The sequence below is a fragment of the Alexandromys fortis genome, unplaced genomic scaffold (assembly GCF_014885135.2).
Source record: "Alexandromys fortis isolate MF-2015 unplaced genomic scaffold, M_Fortis_MF-2015_v1.1 scaffold_51, whole genome shotgun sequence".
In the NCBI taxonomy this organism is placed as follows: Eukaryota; Metazoa; Chordata; class Mammalia; order Rodentia; family Cricetidae; genus Alexandromys; species Alexandromys fortis.
In genome coordinates, this window is record NW_026067925.1 from 9,038,243 (window position 1) to 9,057,932 (window position 19,690).

The 19,690-nt window shown below is 41.1% G+C and overlaps 1 protein-coding gene across 1 annotated transcript in view; it reads left to right on the plus strand.

Annotated features, from left to right (window-relative positions):
- Dnah14 (dynein axonemal heavy chain 14) overlaps nt 1–19,690 on the plus strand; it is a 225,140-nt gene that overhangs the window by 49,540 nt on the left and 155,910 nt on the right. Inside the window, 7 exon segments of the mRNA XM_050142810.1 lie at nt 1,582–1,772; nt 4,299–4,544; nt 13,306–13,427; nt 16,293–16,464; nt 17,760–17,864; nt 17,949–18,067; nt 19,002–19,076. Of these exon segments, the coding sequence (XP_049998767.1) occupies nt 1,582–1,772; nt 4,299–4,544; nt 13,306–13,427; nt 16,293–16,464; nt 17,760–17,864; nt 17,949–18,067; nt 19,002–19,076 (1,030 nt within the window).

Here is a 19,690-nt window from a genome sequence, read left to right on the forward strand (position 1 = left end):
GCAGATGCCAGGACAGCCAGGACTGTTATACAGAGAAACCCTGTCTCAAATACACACACACACACACACACACACACACACACACACACACACACACACCGCGCGTTTCATGGGTAGAACTTCAGATGTTTCAGAATCAGTTTTGACTCCCAGGGTTTGTGGGCTTCAGATGTTTTTATGCTAAAATTCTGCCAGCAGAATCTTTTCCTGAATTCTACATATGGCACTTATAGTATCCTTTGGGCAGTGGGAAAAACACCTAAAGTAACTCTGTGACATTTGCCAGTGCTGGTCACCACGTTTGAGATGGCACCTGCACGGAAACACTGTACCATGACGGGGTTCTCTGTTCAGCCTGGACAAGCTTGCCTTCGTTTTCTGTTAAGACTCCTTTGTCATTCTCTACTCCTCAAGCTAGGAGCCCTTCTCTAGAAGAGCCACCGAAATGCTTTAGTTTGCTTACTGTTAAATTGTACAACCTACATCTGTAGCCCCACCACAGAGTGTGTGCTTTGGAGGACGGGGCCCAGTGTTTGATCCCCAGCAGCACAAAGGAGGAAGTGTATATACTGTATTACAGGTGAATGTCGCTGTCACCATGGGCTGTGTGGTGCACCCCTACAATCCCAGCGTTTAGGAGACTGAGACGGGAGGCTCACAAATTCAAGAGGACCCTGAATTACATGATAAGGTTCTGTCCCAGAGAAACACTATCTCAGCAAGCAAGCAAACAAACAAAAATCCACGTGTGTGTGTTATAATGTTTAGCAAAAAAAGATATTGCAAAGCATAGCCTCACTCACAGCTCTCAACACAAGTGTGCGTACTCTCAACATTTGTCATATGCTTCAAAGAACAAGGTACCAAGCAACAAGTAGACAGCACCTTGTCTTTTTCTTAAACACATTTTGTTTCTATTTTTAATTTAATTAAATATAATTCCATTATTTCCCCCTCTCATATCCCCCCTTTAATCTCTCTCAAATTTGTGGCCTCTTTTTCTATGACTATGTTATATATGTTACATATATAAATACAACCAGCTAGTGTTCGTTGTATATACATAATTCCAGGACTGACCACTGGGTATGAAATCACCAACTTGGGAGCTCATCCCCAGGGAAGTTCTTTCTCTCTCAGAATTCCTTAAGTTGCCTATAGGTCATTGTCTAGCAGGAGGCCCTATGAGATTTCCTCTTCCATGTTAGCACGTCTGGTGTGTGTGTGTGTGTGTGTGTGTGTGTGTGTGTGTGTGTGTGTGTACATATTCATATTCTTGTCAGTGAAAGAAGTTTCGGAAGCCTTGTGCCAGGTGCCATCCGGGCACCCAATTTCCCAAGACAACTTGGGTCTGTTAGGCTTGGGGTTTAGTCATTTATATCGACAATTATTTTCCTATATTTTAATCCTTAGTTGATGTTATGGATGGTTGGTATCAGAACTTCATTGTTCTATAATGAAGATTAACAAGTGATAAAACAGCATTATGTTGACTAGCAAATTTTAAAGAAAAATTCTCAGTTTGTTTGGTGAAAAAGATACAAACATATTACTAGTCTACCAATTCGCTGGTATTTGCAGGTTTACCTAAAAATGACATGGTAGCACACCTCAAGAAGTCAGTGCTGGACTTCAAGCAAGAGCTTCCAATCCTCACAGCGCTGGGAAACCCTTGTCTCAAGCCACGTCACTGGGAGGCTCTGCGGGAGATCACTGGAAAGTCAGTTTCCCTCGATAAAAATCTCTCAGTAGAGAAACTTCTAGCGCTCAAGGTACATAAAAATAGTTGACAAGAACACATTGAATCATGAGGGATGCGTTTTAATTCTCGGCAAGGGACCCTACAGGGAACATACATTAGGAAATGGGGAAGGGAGGCAGGGTGTCTGGGACAGCAGGGAGTTGGTGACAGGATGTTCTGTTTAGTGGGTGGGTGGGGACTTTGGTTTCAGCTTTCTTCCTGAGGTGATAGGCACACAGTATCCCTGCCTTTCGTACGCAACAAATGCCAGTCTTTAACATGCTAGTTCTTATAGAGATTGTATTTTATAAGACTAGAAATATCAAATGCACTGAGCCTCATTTTATAAGTAGTGAAAATATATTAAGAACATATTAGGATAACTTTACCAATAAAAGTCAAATTAGCAACAGTTTGATATCCCACAAGGCTCTGTTATATAGGGCTGTGGATACGGCTTAGTTTGTAGAGAGCCTTTCTCCCTTCAGGAACCCTAGGTTCTAATCCTAGGGTCACATAAACCACCCTGGCTATGGTGTGTGCCCACAATCTTAGCATTCAGGAGGTGGAGGCAGTCATTTTTAAATACATATCCTACTTGAGACCAGCCTGGTCTATATGAAATCCTTTTGCAAAAACTAACAAAACAAATAAAAATATTATATATATAATTTTGAGTTTTCATAGTTTAAAAAGTTTCTATTTTCTTGGCTAGCCTGTAAGAACTCCATTTATGTTTCATTTTTGATAATAATGTGATCAAAACCAGCGTATTATGCCTATAATTTTGTTGTAAGGAGAAACATGGGAAATACTTTGAAAGAATTTAGAAGGTAGAGTCTTTAAGAACCCTAATTACTTTAAAACTAAACTGTTTTAAATCTCTAGACATAGTCTTAGCCTTCCTCCTGAGCTCAAGACACACCTTCCTGTTCAAGTTTCCATTCATGTGCATAAGCTGTGTTCAAAAACTTAACATGCCTCTCGTTGCCCACCTCTCCAAGTCTCTCATCTGCCCTCCTCGCCTTGGTTCAGTTATTGACAGCCCCATCCTTCCAACTCCTTATGTGAAATCCTTTGCATTCTCCTGGTAACCATTCTGCATCTTACTTAAATCTCCCATCATCCCATGCCTTTCCTTTCAGAGCCTCCTGGCTGATCTGTGCACTACAGAGGACTAAGGGTCAGTGCCAGCAGCTGAGCTCATGCAAAGCAGCTGCTGAGCATCTAGGCCATGTCAAGGATTTTCCTTGCGACGTCTTGACTAATTGGAACTACTCCTGCACCAAGCCAGGTTAAGAATGAGAATTTGACAAACTAAGAGTAGCAGCAAGGAATACAAGTCAGAATGAACTGCCTTTTCAGGGCGGCAGCTGGGGGCCTGCAGGAAACAGTGTCCCGTGGTGCCCCAATATACAACTTCTGAGCCATCCTTGACTTTGTGATGGGATAGGGAGTTTAAAAAGGAAGGCTGGTACAGATTTTAGAGGGTCCAACTTAGTGAACACAAACAGGAGGGAGTAAGGTTTGCAGACGACATAGTGGACACAGAACCCCACATCTCTTTAGGTTATAATGGCAGAGCCCAATGAGGAGGCAAGCGTGTGGTAAACCCCAGTGAACTCCTGAGAGGTTCAAGAAAGGGAGAAGTGGTTAGCCTTTATCCGTGTATCAATCTGTGTTAGCTGAATAAGAGATGTTAAAAAGCAAGCCTCTTTCACAGTGCTGCTGGTTAAGGCCATGAACACTCAAGGTTCATCCGGGCCCTTGGTGTCATCTTTGGCAACCTGCAACAAATGGTGACAGCTGACCACTGTGCTACATGAGCAAGCAAAGAGGGTAAGCCTCTTTCTTTAGCACTGTGGAGATTATATGTAGGAGTAGTGGTAGATTCAGTTTCCTGATAAGGTATAAAAACAATAATCCCAGATAGTTCATCCTAAAGGTAGAGACTGAGAAGTTCTTTGAATCTCTAGTATTGTGACTGAATCTAAAGTTTTTCTACCAGGATCTTATGGAAACTTGCAATCAGTGCACATGGGAAAAGGCTTGAATATATCTTACTAATGCATATAAAACAAAACCAGCAGCAGCAAAAGATAAAAACACCCTTAGTCCTTGGTAGATCTAGCAAAGAACAAGAAGCTATAGAAATCTGGGTTTATCAGGTTGCCTTTTCTCGTGTGTTCTCTAAGAAATGTAGGATATGTAAAAGCTTGCAGCCAAGTAGCAGAGGCATAGGCGCTAGTGTGGAGGAAACTGCACCGCCCGCCCATACATAAGACATATGCAGACTCTGCGCTCGGCCTAAGAGGAGATGAAGTAGACGTTCTGGTTGAGCACGAAGCATGTGAGTTGGCCCCAGTGCGTCAACAGAGAGAGAGAGAGCTCTGTCCTGACACGGGCCCCGGAGTCTCCAGATGGAACACCAACCTCCCCAGCGTCGGACCTGCGGATCTGAGTCCGCGCACCCTTCAAGACACGGCTTTAAATCTCCAGTTTAGAATCTTTGGGAATTGTTTGCTCCTCTAGATATTAAATGATTTCTTCATTTCAGATGTTTCCATATGAAAGGAAAATAAATGAAATATCGGTCTCGGCAACGAACGAAGCCGCACTGGAGAAGATGTTGTTTAAGGTCATTGAGGTCTGGAACAATTCTCCCCTGCATTTGATTTTTCATCACACAGAGAGTTCCTCCGTCCTCATCATCACCTCCATAGACGACACGATCGCTCAGCTGGAAGACTCCCAGGCCATCCTCGCCACAATCAAAGGATCTTCCTATCTGACGCCAATTAAGGTAAATGCTGTGGCAAAGATTTGGGAGTGTTTTCATTTCCTTCAGTCTAGCAGGTGGACTTTGCTTTCTGCAAACTCATATTTGGTATCAATTATATGAATTTTTCATATGTTTATATAGAAGATGGAATGTTTAATAATGTGAACACTAAAAGTAATTTTTCAGAAATGCTCATTAATTATTCACGAGGTAATATCAAAGTTTAATTTGGATGGGCAAAATAAATTTAGATTATATATGTATAATCATATAAACATATATCCACAAAATATGACTTTTACCAGTTTCTTATAACTAGTAGTCCTGTGTCTAATAACTAAAACTAATTTTCAAACTAAGAAACTTAATCAGATATGTATTGATAAACTCTTCAATGACAAAATTAAGATAATTAGTATATGGATATGCACCTCTGTACAAATAGAGAGACTCACAGAGAAGTCTGAGCAAACAGAATTCATATTTGTAAATATGCAGACATTTAAAGAATGATTTAAGTGGGCCTTAGAGAGAAAACAATGTATTTCAAGAAGAATATAAAAAAAATGGATTATACTGTCAAAAGCCACATAGTAAAATAAAAATTACAATTAAGAGAAAAAATAACGGAAAAAAACAAGATTCACAAAAAATGAGATACAAGAAGTATAATTTAAAATTTTTAACTTTTGAAATGAGCAGCAAGAACAGAATCACATATCCAGCCTGAATGCAATTGGATAAAGCCTTGTGGAAATGCATGGTGCAATAAATGCCTTTATTAAATAAAAATTAAGGAGTTATAAATTGGGCATGTTTGAAAAGCCAAAATGGAAGCCATGCGGGAAGACTGCTTTTTTTTTCCACTTTTTTAAATTGATTTTTGTTGAGCTCTACATTTTTCTCTGCTCCTCTCCCTGTCTCTCCCCTCCCCTTCTACCCTCTCCCAAGGTCCCTATGCTCCCAATTTTCTCAGATCTTGTCTTTTTCTACTTCCCATGTAGATTAGAGTCCTCATTGTTGTCTAGATTCTCTAGGATTGTGATTTGTAGGCTGGTTTTCTTTGATTTATGTTTTAAAACCACTTATGAGTGAGTACATATGATAATTGTCTTTCTGGGTCTGGGTTACCTCACTCAATATGATGTTTTCTAGCTCCATCCATTTGCCTGCAAATTTTAAGATGTCGTTATTTTTGTGCTGTGTAGTACTCCATGGTGTAAATGTAACACATTTTTCTTATCCATTCTTCAGTCGAGGGCATTTAGGTTGTTTCCAGGTTCTGGCTATGACAAAAAATGCTGCTGTGAACATAGTTGAGCACATGTCATCATGGTACAATTGAGCATCCTTTGGGTATATACCCAAAAGTGGTATTGCTGGGTTCTAAGATAGGTTGCTTCCTAATTTTCTGAGAAATCGCCCATTCTTTAGGCTTCCATTTTGTTTTGTTGACCATGTCCTTTGTTTTACAGAAATTTCTCAGTTTCAGGAGGTCCCATTTATTAATTGTTTCTCTCAGTGTTTGTGCTACTGGGGTTATATTTAGGAAGTGGCCTCCTGTGCCAATACATTTAAGTGTTCTTCCCACTTTCTCTTCTATGAGGTTCAGTGTGGTTGATTTTATATTGAGGTCTTCGATCCATTTGGACTTGAGTTTTGTGCATGGTAATAGATGCAGATCTATTTTCATTCTTCTACATGTTGAAATCCAGTTATGCCAGCACCATTTGTTGAATATGCTTTCTTTTTTCCACTTGATATTTTTTGCTTCTTTGTCAAAAACAAGGTGTTTGTAGGTGTGTGGATTGATATGTGGGTTTTTGATTCTGTTCCATTGGTCCTCCTGTCTGTTTTTATGCCAATACCAGGCTGTTTTTAGTATCGTAGTTCTGTTAGTAGAGTTTGAAGTCAGGGATTGTGATGCCTCCAGAAGTTCCTTTATTGTACAGGATTGTTTTGGCTATCCTGGGTTTTTGACTTTTCCATATGAAGTTGAGTACCATTCTTTCAAGGTCTGTGAAGAATTTTACTAGGATTTGATGGGCATTGCATTGAATCTGTAGATTGCTTTTGGTAAGATTGCCATTTTTACTATGTTAATTCTACCTACCCAAGAGCATGGGAGATCTTTCCATTTTCTAGTGCATTCTTGAAATTTCTTTCTTCAAAGACTTAAAGCTATTGTCATGCAGGTCTTCCAGTTGTTTGGTTAGAGTTACTCCAAGATATTTTATGCTATTTGTGGCTATTGTGAAAGGTGATGTTTCTCTGATTTTCTTCTCAGCTCACTTATCATCTTTGTAAAGGAGGGCTATTGATTTTTTTGAGTTAATCTTGTATCCTGCTACATTACTGAAGGTGTTTATGAGTTGTAGAAGTTCCTTGGTAGAATTTTGGGGTCCCTTATGTAAACTATCATATCATCAGCAAATAGTGAGAGATTGACTTCTTCTTTTCCTATTTTTATCCCCTTGATCTCCTTTTTGTTGTCTTATTGCTCTAGTTAGAACCTCAAGTACTATATTGAATAGATATGGAAAGAGTGGACAACCTTGCCTTGTTCCTGATTTCAGTGGTGTCACTGTGGGTTTCTCTCCATTTAGTTTGATGTTGGCTGTTGACTTGCTGTATATTGCTTTTATTATGTTTAGGTATGTTCCTTGTATCCCTTCTCTCTTCAAGACCTTTATCATGAAGGGATGTTGTATTCTGTTGAAAGCTTTTTCAGCATCTAATGAGATGATCATTTTTTTTAAGTTTGCTTATATGGTGGATTATGTTGACAGATTTTCATATGTTGAAACATCCCTGCATCTCTGGGATGAAGCCAACTTGATAATGGTGGATGATTTTTCTGATGTGTTCTTGAATTTGGTTTGCCTGTGTTTTATTGAGTATTTTTGCATCAATGTTCATGAGTGAGGCTGGTCTGTAATTCTCTTTCTTAATAATGTCTTTGTGTGGCTTGGGTATCAGGGTTATTGTAGCATCATAAAAAGTGGTAATGTTCCTTCTGTTTCTATTGTGTGGAACAATTTGAGGAGTATTGGTATTAGTTCTTTGAAAATCTTGTAGAATTCTGTGCTGAAACCATCTGGCCATGGGCTTTTTTTATTTTTATTTTTTATTTATTTATTTATTTTTTGGTTGGGAGACTTTTGATGACTATGTCTTGTTGGAGGGAGATCACTTGTTGATTCCCGGATGCTCAGCCCTGAAATAATCACACAGAAACTATATTAATTAAATCACTGCTTGACCCATTAGCTCTAGCTTCTTATTGGATGACTCTTACATATTAATTTAACCCATTTCTATTAATCTGTGTATTGCCACATGCCTGTGGCTTACCAGCTAAAGTTCCATCTGTCACTGGTGGGGCTACATGACTTCTCTCTGACTCTGCCTTCTCTCTCCCAGCACTCAGCTTAGTTTTCCCCACCTAGCTCTGTTCCCCTATAGCTTGCTATAGGCCCAAAGCAGTTCCTTTATTTGTCAATGGTAAACATAGCATACAGAGAGAAATCCCACATCAGTTTCTATTTCTTTAGTAGTTATAGGTCTACTTAATTTGCTTATCTGGTCTTGATTTAATTTTGGTAAGTGATATTTATCCAAAAAAATTATCTCTTTCCTCTAAGTTTTCTAATTTTGTGGAGTATGGGTTTTTGAAATATGACATAATGATTCTCTGGATTTCCTCCATGTCTGTTATGTCCCCCTTTTGATTTCTGATTTTGTTAATTTGGATATTCTCTCTCTGCCTTTTGGTTAGTTTGGATAAGGATTTGTCTATTTTGTTGATTTTCTCAAAGAAACAACTCTTCATCTCCTTGATTCTCTGTATTGTTTTCTTCATTTCTATTTTGTGGATTTCAGCTCTCAATTTGATTATTTCCTGCTATCTAGTATTCCTAGGGTTAGTGGGTAAGTTTGCTTCTTTTTGTTCTAGAGTTTTCAGATTTTTCTGCTGACTCACTAGTGTGGGATTTTTCCAGCTTCTTTATGTAGGCATTTAGTGCTATGAATTTTCCTCTTAACACTGCTTTCATTGTGTCCCATAAATATGGGTATGTTGTGTGGCCATTTTCATTGAATTTTAAGAAGTCTGATTTCTTCCTTGACCCATTGATGATTCAAGTGAGCATTGTTTAATTTCCACAAGTTTGTGGACTTTCTGAAATTAGTATTGCTGTTGAATTCTAATTTTTAGGCACGATAATCTGATAAGATACATGGGATTATTCCAATTTTTTGTATCTGTTGGAAGTCTGTTTTGTTACCTAGTATGTGGTCAGTTTTTGAGAAGGTTCCATGAGGTGCTGAGAAGAAGGTATATTCTTTTATGTTTGGATGGAATGTTCTATAGATGTCTGTTAAGTCCATTTGATTCCAAACATCTGTTAGTTCCCTTATTTCTCTGTTAATTTTCTGTCTGACAGACTTGTCCAGTGATGAGAGTGGAATGTTGAAGTCTGCCACTATTAGTGTGTGGGGTTTAATGTGTGATTTAAACTTTAGAAGTGTTTCTTTTACATATGAGGGTGTCCTTGTATTTGGGGCATAGACCTTCAGTATTGAGATTTCCTCTTGATAGATTTTTCCTGTGACTACTATGAAATGTCCTTCTTTGTCTTTTCTGATAGATATTAATTTGAAGTCTATTTTGTTAGATATTAAGATAGCTACACCAGCTTGTTTCTTAGGTCCATTTGATTAGAAAATTTTTCCCCAATCCTTTACTCTGAGGCAATGTCTGTCTTTTAGGTTGAGGTGTGTTTCAGCAGAAGGGTAGATTCTGTTTTCATATCCAATCTGTTAGCTTACATCTTTTTATAAGTGAGTTGAGTCTATTTATATTAAGGGATGTTATTGTGTGTATTTTTCCCTTCTTTGGGATTTGCTGCTGTAAGATCATCTATTGTCTATGTCCTTTTTTTTTTTTTTGGACTAGCTAATTTTCTTGGGTTGGAATTTTCCTTCTAGTACTTTGTGTAGGGTTAGATTTGTGACTAGGTATTGGTTAAATCTGGTTCTGTCATAGAATATCTTATTTTGTCCATCAATGGTGATTGAAAGTTTTGCTGGGTATAATAGTCTGGTCTGTCATCCGTGATCTCTTAATGTCTGCATTAACACTTGACCATGACCATCTGGCTTTCATTGTTTGCATTGAGAAGTCAGGTGTAATTCTGACAGGTCTACCTTTATATGTTACTTGGCCTTTTTCCTTTGCAGCTCTTACTATTCTTTCTTTATTCTGTATGTTTAGTGTTTTGATTATTATGTAGCAAGGGAACTTTTTTTTGATCCAATCTATTTGGTATTCTATAAGATTCTTGTATCTTCATATGCATTTTTTTATATTGGGAAAGTTCTCTTCTATGATTTTGTTAACTATATTTTCTGTGCTTTTGAGTAGGACTTCTTCTACTTCTTCTATCTCCATTATTCTTAGGTTTGGTCTTTTCATGGTGTCCCTTTTTTTAAATAAATATTTTGTGTTAAGCTTTTGTTAGATTTAATGTTTTCTTTGACTGATGAGTCTTTTTCCTCTATTGAATCTTCAGTGCTTGAGATTCTTTCTTCTTTCTCTTGTATTCTGCTGTTTATGACTGCATTTGTGGTTCCTGATTGTTATCTCATAATTTCCATGTCTATAATTCCCTTGATTTGTGTTTTCTTTATTGTCTCTATTTCAGCTTTCAAGTCTTGAATCATTTCTTTCATGTGTTTGATTGTTTTTTTCTGGGTTTTCTTTAAGGGATTTGTTGATTTCTTCCAATTTTTTGTTTGTCTTTTCATCCATTTCTTTGAGGGAATTTTTTATTTCCTCTTTAAGGTCCTCAAACATTCTCCTAAAGTTATTTTTAGGTCATTTTCTTCTGCTTCATCTTCATTTGGGTGTTCAAGTGTTGCTGTTGTAGGGCCACTAGTTGGTCTTTGTGGTGTGGAGTGTGTTCTTACCTTGTCTACCTATATTTTCCTCTGATTGGTGTAGTTGGGGCTGTGTCTCTGGTGATCAATCTTCCAGGTGCCAGTGGATCCAAGGCTCAGATGATTGTTCCTTGTGGTGCAGCCAGGGCCATGGTTCCAGTCACCCTGGAGGTCACTCCATGTTCCCAGTGGTTGTTCAGCACTCCCAGGGGTGGCTCTGCTATACTAGGAGTCTTTTGGCCCTGCTCCCATGGAGGTTGCTTGCTTGGGGCTGCTCCTGCTGAGGTCCCTGTCTTGGGCCTGCTCTGGCAGAGGCTGTTGGATCAGGCCTGCTCCTGCAGAGATCCCTGGCTCCAGTCTGCTCCCTCAGTGGTCACTCCCTTGTACCTGCTCCTGTGGAGGTCATTGCCTTGGGCCTGCTCAGCTGAGGTCGCTGACTCAGGCCTATTCCCACAGATGTCCCTGGCGTGGGCCTGCTACCATAGAGGTCCCTAGATTGGACCCAGTACTACAGAGGTCTCTAGCTTGGGCCTGCTTCCTCAGAGGTCCCTGACTCATACCAGTCCCTCAAAGGTCTCTGGCTTGGGCCTGCTCCCTCTTTGGTCACTCCCTTGTACCTGCTTCTGTGGAGGTTGTTGCCTTGGGCCTGCTCCCAGGAAGACTACTTACTTCTTTTTTTTAAAATATTTATTTATTTATTTATTTATTTATTTATTATGTATAAAATATTCTGTCTATGTGTATGCCTGCAGGCCAGAAGAGGGTACCAGACCCCATTACAGATGGTTGTGAGCCACCATGTGGTTGCTGGGAATTGAACTCAGGACCTTTGGAAGAGTAGGCAATGCTCTTAACCTCTGAGCCATCTCTCCAGCCCCAGGAAGACTACTTCTAAAGTAAGATGAATTCAATGGACTTGAGTTACCATCCTACCCAAAAATCTAAAACCTAACCAGAAATATACATACATACATACATACATACATCTCCTGACATGGAGAGATACTGTCTGAAGTTGAAAGATAAACACCAGGGACAACTATAGAGAGAGAGTCCAGGCTCCCTCCTGTGTATTAAAACTCACCTAATGAATGAAACTTAAAGTTGTTACAGGTTATAGGGGACCAGGCAGAAGCCTGAGAGAGTCAGAGGGAACCAGTGAGATGCAGCTGGGTGCAAGGGGACCATTTCAGGGAATGTGCACCATTCTTTGTCTTGATTGTGTTAGGTCCCCAAAGAAACCCAGGACAAGGTCTAACTGAGGTACACATTAACATATCAAAGCAGATGCTGCCCACCAGGCTCTCTCAGCACCCCAAGTACCTGTTACAGAGTTCCAGTTCCTCACAGTACCTCTCGCTCCCTACCCTACTCAAACCTCTCCTGCCCCTGAGCTTCTCTTTCCTACATAACTCAGCCTTTTCAGCCATGCACTCTCTTGCTTCTCCTTTTGTCCTCTTGGCTTCTGGGTCTTCAGTCTCTTGATTCTCTTTGCCTTCCTGGTCTTCTCCTCCTTTCTTGCTCTCTGCCCCCCTTGTGGCCCCGCCTCTTCTGCTGACCACATTCAGTCTGTCGTCCGTACTCTTCCAGATACCTCTGGCTGTTCTCTCCCTCATATCTACAATAAAAACCTTCTCCTTGACCATACAATGGAGCCATCATGGCCTCATTTCCATGCAGATTATGGTAAAGATTTTACAGGTATAAGAATATGCTGAAACTGTGCACATTAAATACATGCCAGTTACAGGGTATGGTAGTACAATGCCTTTAAGTAGAGGCAGTTGTATCTCTATGAGTTCAAAGCCAGCCTGGTCTACAAACCTTGTTCCAGGTTACCCAGAGCTATACAGTAACATTTTATTAGTTATACCTAATACAATACAGAAGCAAGGACAGAATAATATAGAATGCTGGTAAATTCCAAAAGACAAATATAAATTAGTTCAAAGTCAGTCTTTCTAAAGGATTAGAAGCCAGTCATCTACTGGCTTCTAAGAAAGCAATTTATTATCGATTGACTTTTAACCAGATTCTCACTATTTTTTAAATGTGACAGTTAAAAAGATCTACACAATGGAATTCTCTGAACAAAGGAAACCACCAGGTAGGATGGCAGAACACACCTTTAATCCCAGCTTCAGACCTCTGTGAGCTGGAGGCCAGCCTGATCTGCTCACAGTTTCAGGCCAGCCAGAACTTTCTCTCTCTCTCTCTCTCTCTCTCTCTCTCTCTCTCTCTCTCTCTCTCTCTCTCTCTCACACACACACACACACACACACACATACACACACACACACAACTGCTGATATAAAACCTGATTCCTCTCAGTACTTCTCACCCTTAGATGTCATTTTCAAAAAGATGCTAGTTTTTTTGAAAAATCAGGTTATAGGACAATGACAGCTGCATTTGTGCAAACTCTGGAAGACATTGCGTGCCTATGTCTACAAGTAGAGAAAGACTTAAAGAAGGGACCGGAGCAGCACACGCACTACACACCTCGTTATCGTTATCGTTCTGTGACAGGCAGTATGTAAGGGTCGTTCATGTTAACGCCATAGTATGCGCATATTACCTGAGTTAGTTTTATATGTGTGTGCAAGTCTTATGGAAAAGATGTCAATGTGATCTCAAGTAATGTATGAGAAAACCGGATGAACAGAACATCTGAAAACTAAAAACTGAGTAGAATCAGATTTCTTTTCATTTTGGGACTCTTTATCAATAGTTTTGTTAAGTCGGTGGCTACTGGTCGCCTCACCTCAGTTTCTGTTATGTAATTCTTAGCAATTTCATGCATTTAGATTATTATATGTGGTGTTTTTTCCCTCTTTTGTAGAATCTTGTGGATGAATGGCATCAAAACTTAAGCCTCTTCTCTTACACCATTGAGGAATGGATGACCTGTCAAAGAGATTGGCTTTATCTTGAACCAATCTTTAATTCTTTAGAAATACAAAAGTAAGAAAATAAAAAACAACATCATGTCCAGGTTAAAAATGCACAGGGGATTTAATCATCCAGAAATGGTCTCTGCAGTGGGCAAACAGCAGCTGTGGTTTGGATGTGAAATGTCCCCTATAGGTCATGTGTTTGAATAGCTGATCTCAAGGTTTTTGTGGTTCCTGGGAAGACTGAGGAACTTTCGGAGATATGGAACCTTAGAGGAGGAAATGGGTGTTGATTGGGAGCCTTGAGGCACTCCCTGCTTGTTCTCCACTTCCTAACTGTGAATGCCATGTGTGCGGCTGGCCTCCTGATCCACTGCCATCCATTCCCATCCTAGTGGAACGCACACACACACACACACACACACACACACGTCACACATCTTGTCACAGTCACAGGAAAAGGTATTAGCGCATCATGGACACACAAAGGAATGAATCTGTTAGACCATTATTATCTTCTCATTCATAGACTATTACAAGAATGCTCTTACTTTTGAATACTTAATTCCCTTAATTGCTAACGTAAAGCTATGGAAAACTGAGATGTGTCAGAGTATTATGGTCCTTGAGCCATATTATGTCTCTCTCAAGTTCTGGAAGATTAGAGTGGTTCTGATATGAATAAGAAATATGCTTTTTAGCAACATTCATACCTAAGTGGAAATTTCTCACTTTGCACCAGATAGAACAGAGGAACTTGGCGTTTGTTAAGCGTTCCATTTTTTCCCCTTCATCTACAGCACTCAAATTAACTGGCTTCTAGGTCTTTAAAGTAATTAATCTTGAGAGTGCTCAAATGGAGACAAATGAGAGAATTGTTTAAATGAAATGTCCCCTGCTGCATAGGGGACAGTATTTTTGTTACACATGTTTAGTTCCTGACACATGGGCGCTTGGTACTCTTGTTAAGTCCAAGTTATTCTGAATGTAAGGAGTGTACCTTTTACAACTTTGACCTTTAAATTTCAGACTTTAAAACCTCTGCCTACTGCAGATGCTGTTTATTAATAAAGAGACAAGAACAGTTGTCCTTTTGCAAACTTTGCTAAAGTAGGAAAGGAGTCTTTATTTAAGAGATGCTGAAGTGTCTTTACAATATGTTTAAAGTAAGAAAGAAAGGAACCAATAATAAACCTGTGCTAATTTAGGGATACCAGTGGGAAGGAACCAGAGTCACCAAGGAGGATTCCAAACAGGGTTCTGTTTGAGTCAAGGTTATTGGGAGGGCAGCATTAGAACCACCCAGAGAGATGGGACTGGGATGAGGCTTAGCAGGACACAGGTATGGGGACTCAAGTGTCTTCCATGACAGTATTTTTGTTGAGTTACAGAAACATTTAGCACCATCACCCAAAATGGGGAGTGGGATGATGGTGGAAGGTTCCTAGGAGAGTTTAACACATACTGCCTTGAAGTATGTGGATATCAAAACCTAAGCTCGCTTTCCTGGAGACAAAAGTCCCAAGTTAGACAGTGGTGACAGATGTTTCCAAACTGGGGCTATCTACAAAGATCTCCAACCCAAATATCAGTGGGTCAAAACAGAGGAGTCCCTTAAAGGTGCCACTTACCAGTGGAGCTTGAAAATCGGTTGTATGTGGTCAGCTGGAAAGAGCCAGGGAAGGCTGCAGTGAGTTCCTGCTGAGGGGAAAACCCAGAAGAACATTCCACAGATATCTGCCATCCCAGAAGGCAGTCAAGAGGCAAAAGAGGCAAGCTGTAGAACAACCAGGTTACACAGAGAAACCCTGTCTCAAAAAAAACAGAAAGAGGCGGAAGAAGAGAGGCAAAAGAGGATTCAAGGTGATAGCAGCTGAATGGGAGGTGGGAGAGGCATTACCTCTGACTCCACCTCAGACTCCAAGCCTTGGGGAACTTGGATGAGGTTGGGACTACTGTGGAAAGGAAATCTCAGTGAGCAGGGAGCGTAAAAAGATCATAAACTCTTGAAAATATTCCCACACCCAAGCCCAGCAGCAGCAAATTACCAGTTGATTGTGCCACATAGGAGGTTTGATTCTTTTAGCCAAGGGATGAAATAGTGATAATATTCCAGGAAGGAAAACTTCCGTAAAGACAGTGGCACATGCCTTCATATCCCTCCCATCTAAGAATGGATAACCATCTACAGACTGTGGATTTTATTAAGAACCTGGGGATATATAATCCTTCTCCTAGACTGCTCCCCCCACTGCCTTCACACCAAAGTTGAGTCCCTTTGAAACCCAGATCCTAAGACTGCTACAGAGTTTTCCCAGGATCCCATTGCAGTTCCTCTTCTAAATTGGCTTTCAGCTGTGATGTAATACCGAATTTAATCAACGTGTGAAAAGATACGTTTATCTTGACCTACAGCTTGGAGGGTTTCAACTCATGCCTGCTCCATAGATTGCTTTAGACATGTGGCAGGGCAGCGCCTGGCAGCAGCAGCAGCAGCGAACGGCAGGGGCTTTTCCCTTGTGCTGTGACTGGGAGCAGAGAGAGGTGGGACGAAAGGGCTGGAGTTTCAGTGGGTCACACCCCAGGGACCTAAGCTCCTCCTCACTCCTGACAGTGCCAGAGACTGGGGACTCCCTGGCTTTGGTAGACAGTCAAGATCCAGACTGCTGCACCTCTAAGACACGGACAGATTTTATTTATCTTATATAGAATTGCTATGGTTCTGTTTTCTGCTATACAGAAAGTAAAATCTTGGTAAGTGACAACTGTATGCTTAATCTATCCTGTTTATCTTGGAAGATATACTGCTTATACAAAATAGATAAAATGGATAATCAAGTAAAGAAAAACATAGCAAAATTGTCTTAAAAATTCAATGATATATATTTTTATTGCAAAATTTCAAAATTATTTACATTTCATTTTCTTTTTAAAGACAGCTGGCAGCTGAAACAAAACTTTTCTCCCAGGTGCTTGTCATGTGGAGAGAAATAATGTCGAGAGTACTGAACAAGCTAAATGCTTTGCATATAACTATCTCTACAGGAATCATCGACATTCTGAAAATTTGCAATGCAAATCTTGAAAATATAAAGAAAAGTCTGGAGGTAAACTATGCCACCCAAAGTGTGATCATACGGTGATGCACTGCAGAACCCGCCACCAGGACAGACTTCCTCTCTGCGTCCCTGCTAGCAGCTTTTCTAATCCTCATTGCCATTTTTAGTTTAGTGAAAATGCTATCACAAGAAAAAAATGGGTGGACTAATCCAATAACCCTAGAGGACAGGACCAACTTTGACACATACCCACATCAAGTTGAGAACAGTCATAGCTGTCCCCCAGTACAGAATACGATGGTGCATCTGGAGCCCCAGAGCCTGCACAGAGAGCGCTTCAGGCTTGATGAAGGCTAAGGACTCGATTAGCTACACACATTCCCCACCCTCCCACCCCCGTTTCTTAAGGTTGGTACGTGCAGCGGAAGCTGGGGCAGAATGCCTTGATGTCTGTGAGCTGCACAGCAGAGCAGCAGGAGACCACAAGACAGAGAAGTTCCCAGGGAAGCAAGTTCTGCACACACTGGAAATCTAATGCTCACCCATAGACATTTATGTGAACATCTTCAACTGTGGGCACAATCCTTTGTCCATGGTTTTGCTTCTCCTGGTTCCCTTACTCATGGTCAGCTGTGATTTGAAGATACTAAATAGGAAATCCTAGAAATGATTGATGGGTCTTTAATTATGATCTGGTTTACATAGTGATGAAACCCCGCTCCATCCTGTTCAGGACATGACCCATCCCTTTGTCCCGGGTACATCCATCCTGCATACTAAACAGCTCATTGCCCTTCACGTATTAGATCAACTGCCATAGTTTCTAATACTATCTCCTAGAAATATAAAAGGTTTACAGCTCCCCAGGATTTCAGGCTTCCAGAAGGGTCTCTTCTACAGATAAGAGTGGCTTCTTGGTAGATAACTGTGGTCCTGGTAGATAATTGTGGTCCTGGCTGAAGGACAAGTGGTTATGTATCAAACAGCCCAGAAGCATCGGGAGTAAAGAAGAGTTGATAAACCAACCCTTAAGAGGCATCAGTATTAAGAATGGGATCTCTCAGTGATACCTGTGCTCAGCCCCACGGTGGTGGCGGTGGCAGCGGTGTTGGTGGACGTGTGGTCGGGCCGTCCCAGTTGTTCCTTTGTTGTTAGCTCGCTTCTGTTTTCATTCCCCTCTATTTCCATTTTGCCTTACTAAAAAGTAGCCCAGCTTTCACGGAGCATGAGCTATCTTTTTGGCTGGACCTAGCGTGCACCTTTAATACTGTAGGCCAGGTGCGGGTGTGATCCCAGATGGCTGGAAACATGTTCTCAGCGGCATTTCTTTTGGCTTTCAACAGGATTACCTTGAAATTAAAAGAATGATTTTCCCAAGATTTTACTTTCTCAGCAACGCTGAACTTCTTGACATTCTAGCTGACAGCAGGAACCCCCACTCCGTGCAGGTAACGGCCTTGCCCTCGCCCAGAACTGTTTCCTCACTCCGTCACGGTTTGCCATGGAACTGACAAGTGTGTTCTGGTTTGCAGCCTCATCTCGTGAAATGTTTTGAAAACATAAAACACATGCTACTATGGAAACAAGAAGTTGGCCCTCCGGCTGTGAAGATGCTCATCTCTGCTGAAGGAGAAGGCCTTGTGCTACCCAAGTACGAGGAACGCGCTGCAACCAACCCGTAAACTGTAGAGCCAGTGTCTTCAAAGATGACGTCCGTGTGTGAACATGCGCTCTCCCCCACCTCACCACGGCGGGCTCTCTGCTCACTTTGGCTCTAACATAAAGTCGGACGGAACAAAGGAAGTGTGCGACCCTGGGCACTAATTCGCACTAGCTTTTGTTCCACACGAGTCTGACTTTTCAGCTAGGACAGAAATTTGGTATCTGGGGTTGCTTGGTGTTGTTCTGACCTAAGGCTTCACTGTGGTGGGTTCCCAGGCAAGTGTAGCAAGCCAAGGCCTTCTCTCTCACTGATCCAATTTACCAGCCTCAGAGAGTCCTCTCACCTCCAGCATCTGGCTCCTGAGACAAGCTTTACTGGGGGAAAAAAGTGCCCTGCCCAAGCTTTCCTACCAAACAAAGCCCCCAGTCCAATTTAAGTATTTGAAAACACCAAAAATATCTTTAATTTTTTTTAATTTACATGCATTGGTATTTTGCTTGCATGTATATCTGTGTGATGGTGTCAGGCACCCTGGAACTGGAGTTACAGACAGTTGTGAGCTGCCATGTGAGTGCCGGAATTTGAACCCAGGTCCTCTAGAAGAGCAGCCAGTGGTCTGAATTGCTGAGCCATCTCTCCAGCCTCCCAAAAGTATCTTAAAATACAATTTATCTCTCATACATCCTATACTATGTGAAATCTAATTATATTCTTGCTTTTGATATCAGAATTCCCTAAAGAAATATATTTTACCGAATGATTTTCCAAGTAAAAATCAATAAAAACCAGAAGATACAGTGTTATAGTTCTTGGCCCCAAAAGTAATACGTGTGTCAAAACTTATTTACAATTTTCTCAAAGAAATGAATGTTGATACCCATGATATTATGGTAACTTTTGTAATATTTTTAACAACTTTTAGGAAAATTCGTGTGAGAGCCGCTGTAGAGCAGTGGATGGTGAATGTTGAGAAGAGCATGTACGACGTGCTGAAAAAGTGAGTACAGCGCTCCGTCCCGAAGCTCCGCAGTGCGTGTGCTGTGGGTGTGCATGTGTGTGTGTGAGGGTGTGTGTGTGTGGTGGGGGGTGCACGCGCATGTTCCAGGGCATCAATCAGCCAGGGAAGTCATCTCCAGCCTGCTTTGGGATGTTCTATTGGGAACTCACCAAGGCCAGCTGGCCTGGGTCTGAAAAAGCCTGGGATAAAACCGGACTCGCTGAACATAGCGGACAATGAGGACTACTGAGAACTCAAGAACTATGGCAATGGGTTTTTGATCCTACTGCACGTACTGGCTTTGTGGGAGCCTAGGCAGTTTGGATGCTCACCTTACTAGACCTGGATGGAGGTAGGTGGTCCTCGGACTTCCCACAGGTCAGGGAACCCTGATTGCTCTTTGGGCTGACGAGGGAGGGGGACTTGATTGGGGAAGGGGGAGGGAAAACGGAGGCAGTGGCAGGGAGGAGGCAGAAATCTTTAATAAATAAATAAATTTTAAAAAAAGCCATCAGGCTCACTAGTGTGTTTCCGTTGCACTTTTACCCCCTCACATTGTTGAGTCAGTTTAGACCAGGAGGTGAGAACGGGGCTGGAGACAGAACGGGCCTGTG